Below are 7,671 nucleotides of genomic sequence, written 5' to 3' on the forward strand. Positions count from 1 at the left end.
TCTTATAATCGTCAATTATTTAACGCTGAAATCTTTGTGGCGAATATAATCCTGGCATTGATGTAAGATTTTAATCAAACAATAGGTTCCTGTATTTTTGTTTGAAAGTGCCAATTTATGTTTTTTGGTGCATCCTTATGTATTTTTATTTGTTCGTTAATGTAATTAAGAGTTCATCATCTTGCAATACGATATACTATTCTTTTCATTTATATAACAATTTACGTTTAATAAATTGTCGAATAATAAATTTGTGTAGCGTGGGTAAAAGTCCCTAGTTATATTTAAAATGTAAAAGGTAAAAATAATATATATACCTAAAATAGGTATTGTTTAGCCGACAAATATACCTAAATTAGGTATTGTTTCGCCGACTACCTTTCAAAACTATGTAAAAAAAGAATAAAGAAACCATGTCTAATCCAATCTTTATGTGTTGAATATTATATACGATGAATATATTGTGTATTCATCATATATATGACGAATATATTGTGGGGAATACAGAAAAAAAATTCAATCTTGATCTTGCTGGGTGGAATGGTGGATGACCATAACTATTTACTCAGATTTCAACCGGAAAGAATAGGAGACACAAAACCCAAAAGCATAAAAAATGCAATCTATTTTATAAAAAAAGAACACTAGTTTAAAGAATCAGAATAAAAACATTGTAATCTTGTCCATCAAAACAGAAGTCAAATAACCAAAAAGTACAACTTTGAGCTAACAGCGGATGTAAAACTCATCCAGCACTGACTTAGTCTGAGGAAACCCATCAAAATAATTCAAGGCCGAAATCTCGGTGGCCTTCTCAATTTCAGTGAAGGGCCCCTTCTCTGGTTGCATTCCTTTCAGAGAAACCATGGTCTCTGCCACCTCTATGTTCTTCCCCGTACCTGGCATAACCGTACAAAATTCTTTTGATTCAAGTTTATAAACATAACACACTGTTGGATACTTATATAGTAACATATCTTCCCCATCTGCATGAAAAAGGACGGGAGTAACCTTCTTCAATCTTGGATATTCATTTAAATATGTCAAAGAAATTAATATGATGTCTGACCACTTCTGTTTTTTGTAATCTTCCAACACCCGGACCCTTAATTTATCTCTTGCAAGAGAGAGTATTGTTGGTTTCTCCTGCCACAACTGAAATATAAGCCTACCCCGATCACATGATATGCTTTCTGGCCCAGTACATGTTGTACATTTCACCTGTACTAGGTCAATACAAAAGATTTCTGGTTTGCCACGCCCAACTTTAAGTGTTTGAAGCACATATAACATGCCCACATGTGTCGTTATAATTCTAAAACAATATTTCCTATGTTCATTGACATTTTGCATTTTTCTACAGTTGAAAGTTCTCCAGGAAAGAGATTTATAGTTACGTGGATAAGTACCTGGATGTCCAAGATCGATAACTTGGAACAGAAAATCGTTGCACGTTCTATCGCTGAATACATAAACAAAATTGTATGACCCAGTAGATGAATCTAAATATATTGTTACCGCCAAGAGAAACCCTCTCGTATTTGGATAAGGAATATCAAGTGCTTCTTTGGTTGAAGGGTTACCTATTTGATATCTAGAACATTTTGTGACTGGATCTTCTCTTCACAAGTAACAACCCGTTTATACTGCTCAGATATTGATATGTTTCTTTAATCCCGTCACTGTTAAGGCTTTCACCATTACGCTTAAAGACGTGAAACCTGCCATTGTTCCTTCTCATATGCATCTCTAAAAATTCATCCTCCTTAATTATGACATACCATAGCTTGCACACAGATTTACAAACCAGCAAAGACTTCACTTCCAAATAGCTCAAGATCTCAGAAATGATCCCTTCGGGCAGATATGGTATATCATTTCCAACAATGCTTTTATCCATTCTGGTCCTCTTTGCATTGTTTTTACCATGAAAGACTTGAACACTTGACATTCACCCTAGTTGCTAATTCAATGCAGGGTTATCTGTTTTTCCTTGATAATTTAACACGGGTCCGTTGCAAGCTCAGCACTCTGCGGTCAGCATCATATTTATGTGGATGGTAAGAAGATACATTAACAAGCGAAGAAATAATCAATAAGCATAATTAAAGAAAAACGACACTGTACATAAAATTATTGTTTTCACAACTTATATCTTCTCCAGTTCTATACCTTATATTGACACTAAATGCAATTTTATCCTATTCCCTGGCCAAGATGATGTTAAAATCAATACATTAAGAATTTGATGCAGGACGGAATTTACAAATAACGATATATAAAATAAAATGAACAAAAGATAAACTTAAAGCGAATGAACCGCAAAAGGGTTTCCATAAAAAACCATGGATCGCAACACATAGATAAAGAAGAGACTCAATCCAAATTAATAATTCTGCGTGATCAAGTCGTCCATGATACGTGGGATGACATGACTTATATAATATAGAGAGTTGAAACCTTAAAATAAAACCTAATGGATTAAACCCCAAAACAATTGGGCTTATTACAAACAGCTGCATATGTAATAAACTACTAGCCCCTCGTATAAAAGATTCAAATGAATACCTATATTACCCAGTAGAATAATTACATATAAACTACTCCCTCCGTTCCGTCCCAATTTATCTGTCTTATTTGACTTTTGATAGTCAAATTGACTCAACTTTGACCGTAAATAAAAACTCATTTTTTCATTATTTTGAAAAATTAAAATATACATATAAAAGTAGATTAAACATACTTTCTAATGATATAAATTTTATAAGTATTTTCGATATTATACTATTTGAAATTTTCGGTCAAAGTTGGGTCAATTTGACCGTTAAAAGTCAAATAAGACAGATAAATTGGGACGGAGTGAGTAATAAATAACATGTTACTTAGCAAAAATATATATATAAATAATAAACATGTTTAAAAAATCTTCGCTCCCTTCCCCAACAGAATTTAAATGTTTCAAGATGATCTGGTAGATTTCATATAGCTCAGCAGGAAAAGGCACAAAAGTTATTAAAAAAAATAAGGGAATTTTTGGTAGGAAGAAAAATCTGCATTGGCCTGTTCAACTCTTAAAACCTAAAAAATAATTTGACTGCATCTGAAGTGTCATATGGATAGACATTTGATGATCAATGAGTCCAACAATTGAAATTGAACACGCTTAAAAAAAGAAGAGGAAGGATTTTGCAGCATCTCGAGGACATGTGAAAGTGTTAAAAGAAGAGTATTGCACTTCTAATGCACGAAGTGGTGATACGAATATTGATTATTGTGCGGACATAAGAGCTTGAGAAAGTAAAGAAAAAACAGATATTGAAGCTCAAAAAGTGGAAGAGTACAGCCTATCTTCTAAAGTTTGGATAGATATGTAGGGAAAGATCAATTGGGGAACAAAAGTTAGAGTAATGTGTGAACTGATAATACATTTATGGGGGCGTATAATTGTGAATGAGAATGAAGGGTATGAAAATAGGGTAAATGGGAATGATATGGAATACCAAGGGGGAGGGAGGGTATTATTTACGTGCATAAAGGGAACTAAATTCCCATCCTATACAACGAAATTACTAATCCAAACACCGGCACAAGTTTTCATTAAGTTTTCATCTTAGAAGGGAACTACACAAGTACTTGTGACCCAAGAAAAAATACAGACAATGCATAAGGCAAACAAGAATTAAAGACCGACTAATCTGGTTGCAGGAATCCCAGATGTGAGCACACACATATATGTTTACAACAGTAAAATAGCAGGCGAAAAAGATAAAACTGAATAAAGTTGACACCTTTAGTTTTTGTTAACCTAGGAATATACTTATTTGGTCAAGTATTAGGGGCTATTGAAACAACAGAATCGTCATTAATCGGGTTGCAGGAATCACCGATGCGCGCACACACATATAAAAATAAAAAAAAATAATAATAATAATAATAATAATAATAATAATAATAATAATAATAATAATAATAATAATAATAATTTGTTAATCTATATATGTAAGATAATGAACGAAGCAAATTGAAATATACAACAACAGAGTACAGGATCCGACACAGTTGAAAAACAAAAAAGAACATACCCTTGCAGCCTGCAATCAAGCAAATTGAATACAAGATATGAGTACCACTGCCTGGGTATTGTATTTTCCCTGATCAGAACATACTAATATATATATATACACACACAGACCGATTTTGAATTGAAATTGGAACTGGAATTGGAATTTGAAAGGGAGATGGAACACTTACCGTCACCGATTACAAATTGGGGAAATGGTCGGGGATCGGGTTTTAATGGAATATAATTCAACCCCTACTTGTGGCCCATTTGGTCTACTCAAAAATACAATTCCATTTTTTTAATAGTTTTTTTTTCAGTTTTTATTTGCAAAAATACTAGTTTTCAATTTTTTTTACAAAAATATAATTTTTTACGATCTCAAATTCAATCTCATCCAATAAAGATTTAACTGTTAAAATATTTGAATAAAAATAAAATGATTGTCAAAGTGTATCTCTCAAATCTTACCAATGAAGACTTGTAAAGCTTATCGAGGAAGACTTGTAAAGTTTATCGAGGAAGTTTTGTAATACTTAATGAAAAAAATTTGAATAGCTTACTTAGTAAGCCTCGTAAACCAACTACTATAAATAACTCATTTAGCTAATGAAATACAACACAACTTTCTCTCCATCTTTTATTCTCCTATACTTCCTCTACATTAAACATAACTAATATTTTCAATCAAGGTTCATAACACGTTATCAGCACGAGTCTCTGTTAACTGAAGCTTTATTCTCGAAAGAGCTACGACTTATTCTGACCCACGAGTCCCTATCAACTAAAACTATTTCATAAAAGAGGTACGTTTTCTTTTCCTCATTTTCTTCTAAATATTATTACATCTTTATGTTACTGATTGAAATCTATAAAGATGGCTATGCCATCAAGTAATACTACTATAAAAATGGCGCTGCCATCAAGTAATAATCAAAAGTTTTCTGGTCGGCTATGCCGTCGTAACTTTTGTATAAAGTTATTATTTCAACTTGCATGTTTAAATATTATGTGACATATTATATCTTATTTAAAATCTATTCAGAATGGCGAATCTTGCAAAATTAGAGTTTGTTGCCTTGGATGTTTCCGGAAATAATTATTTGTCATGGGTCCTTGATGCGGAATTACACCTTAGTGCTAATGGCCTAAAAGATACTATTGACCCGGAAAAGATCCCAACTGTTGAACAAAATGCAAAAGCGATTATCTTTCTTAGGCATCACATCCACAAAGATCTAAAATCTGAATACCTCACTATCAAAAATCCACTCACCCTTTGGAATAATCTCAAGGATATATTTGATCACCAAAAACTTGTTCACTTGCCATCTGCCCGATATGACTGGATTAATTTGAGGTTACAAGATTTCAAATCTGTAGCTGAATATAATTCTGCTCTTTTCAAGATAAGCTCAAAATTAATTTTATGTGGTGAAAATATTACTGATACTGAAATGATTGAAAAGACCCTCTCAACCTTTCACCCCAACACTATGATCCTGGCTCAACAATATAGGGAGCGTAATTTTCAGAAATATGGCGAGTTGATATCTCTCCTTCTTGTGGCTGAAAAGAATAATGAGTTGCTACTGAAAAATCATCAGATACCTCCCACAGGCTCTGCCCAGTTACCTGAAGTACATAACACGTCATTCCTGAAGAATGAACGTGGGAAAGGGCATAGAGGAGGACGGGGTTATGGACGAAACCGTGGACGTGGAAATTTTCGTGGTCGGTTTCACAATCAATATCATTCTGGCCACCTGAAGTGGCAACGTGATGGTTACAACTCTGGCCACCAGAAATGGCAACGTGAAGTGCCAAATAAAAGAAAGGCGCCCCAAGAAGGAGAGAACCGAGGCATCTGTCATAGGTGCGAATCTGAGGGGCACTGGCAACGTACTTGTCGCACACCCAAACATCTTGTTGATCTCTACGAGTCATCCAAAAGGAATAATGGAAAGAGAGTAGAAACCAACTTCGCTAATTATAATCTAGTTAATGAACCAGTCAATAAGTCCTCAAATGAAATAGACACTGGTGCTAATCTTTATTATGGTTTAGACGACTAGACTTCATATGTATTGTCATGCTTTACTTATTTTCTTTGCGTTTTACTTATGTACTCATTTTATGTACTTGTTTCATGTTGTTGTTCTATGTACTCGGTTTGTTTTTAATAAAGATGTTTTTCATTTATATATGTATAGAGATGGAAGATATATGCATTGTTGACTGCGCAACTACACACACTATTTTACAGAGTCAGAAATACTCCTCACAGTTGACTAAAACCAACTCACATGTCTGGACGGTATCGGGTACATCAAATATAATAGAAGGTTTTGGGAAAGCTAGTTTTCTTCTACCAAATAAGATACACATACACATACAAGAGGCTCTATACTCTAGCAAGTCAACTAGAAACCTACTGAGTTTTAAAGATATCCGTCTTAACGGGTTTCACGTTGAAACTATTAATGAGAATGAAAAAGAATACCTTCTCATCACCTCAAACACCGTTGACAATAAAAGGGTCCTAGAAAAATTCCACTCGGTTTCTTCAGGATTATATGTTACAAGTATACGAGTTCTTGAATCTCATAGTGTCAACATCCCCAAAGTCATACACCCAAAACTATTTTCCCTTCGGCACGAAAGACTCGGTCATCCAGGAGTATCTATGATGCGTCGTATCATTGAAAATTCTGTGGGACATCCTCTTAAAACTCAAAAGATAATATCCCAAGATGAACTTTATTGTTCAGCATGTTCCTTAGGAAAACTTATTGTCCGACCATCCTCAGTTAAGCTTCAAACCGAGTCCCCGAAATTCTTAGAAAGAATTCATGGTGACATTTGTGGTCCTATACATCCATCTTCTGGCCCATTTAGGTACTTTATGGTTTTAATTGATGCATCAACTCGATGGTCTCATGTATGTCTACTTACAACCCGAAATACAGCCTTTGCCAAATTACTTGCCCAAATAATTAAACTCCGAGCTCAATTTCCTGACCATCCCATTAAATCAATCCGACTAGATAATGCTGCTGAATTTACATCTGCAACTTTTAATGAATATTGTATGTCAGTAGGAATCTCAGTCGAACACCCAGTGGCTCACGTACATACACAAAATGGTTTAGCAGAATCCTTAATTAAAAGACTTCAACTTATTGCCCGTCCCTTACTCCTAAGGGCAAAGTTACCTATATATGTTTGGGGTCATGCAATACTTCATGCTGCAAATATAATTAGAATAAGGCCTTCTGCTTACCACAAACAATCCCCTCAAAAATTAGTTCTTGGTCAAGTACCTAATATATCTCATTTAAAAGTATTTGGTTGTGTTGTGTATGTTCCTATATCACCACCATAAAGAAATAAAATGGGACCTCAAAGAAGAATTGGTATATATGTTGGTTTTGATTCTCCATCTATTATAAGATATCTGGAACTATTAACTGGTGATGTTTTTACTGCTCGCTATGCTAATTGTCATTTTGATGAATCCATGTTCCCTAAATTAGGGGGAGATAATACGTACTAATAAATGTGAATCTGAAGTTCAAAGAATTATTCATATACAAAATATTGCTAATCAA

The 7,671-nt window shown here is 34.0% G+C and overlaps 1 protein-coding gene and 1 long non-coding RNA gene across 2 annotated transcripts; one reads left to right on the forward strand and one right to left on the reverse strand.

Annotated features, from left to right (window-relative positions):
* Positions 1–604: 604 nt before the first annotated feature.
* On the reverse strand, positions 605–4,318 carry LOC141718013 (uncharacterized). Its single transcript, XR_012573898.1, has 2 exons — positions 4,083–4,318; positions 605–2,031 (listed from the first exon to the last, which is right to left on the reverse strand). It is a non-coding gene; the product is annotated as an uncharacterized LOC141718013 (long non-coding RNA).
* Positions 4,319–5,106: 788 nt separating this feature from the next.
* Positions 5,107–6,135, forward strand: LOC141718579 (uncharacterized). The gene has a single exon (XM_074520958.1). The coding sequence runs from the start codon at positions 5,107–5,109 to the stop codon at positions 6,133–6,135; it is 1,029 nt and encodes a 342-aa protein (XP_074377059.1).
* The last annotated feature ends 1,536 nt before the right edge of the window (positions 6,136–7,671 follow it).

Source organism: Apium graveolens, chromosome 4 (genome assembly GCF_009905375.1).
Source record: "Apium graveolens cultivar Ventura chromosome 4, ASM990537v1, whole genome shotgun sequence".
In the NCBI taxonomy this organism is placed as follows: Eukaryota; Viridiplantae; Streptophyta; class Magnoliopsida; order Apiales; family Apiaceae; genus Apium; species Apium graveolens.

Excerpts from the sequence above, each read along its gene's own strand:
- LOC141718579 (XM_074520958.1), top strand. The coding sequence starts at position 5,107 with ATGGCGAATCTTGCAAAATTAGAGTTTGTTGCCTTGGATGTTTCCGGA.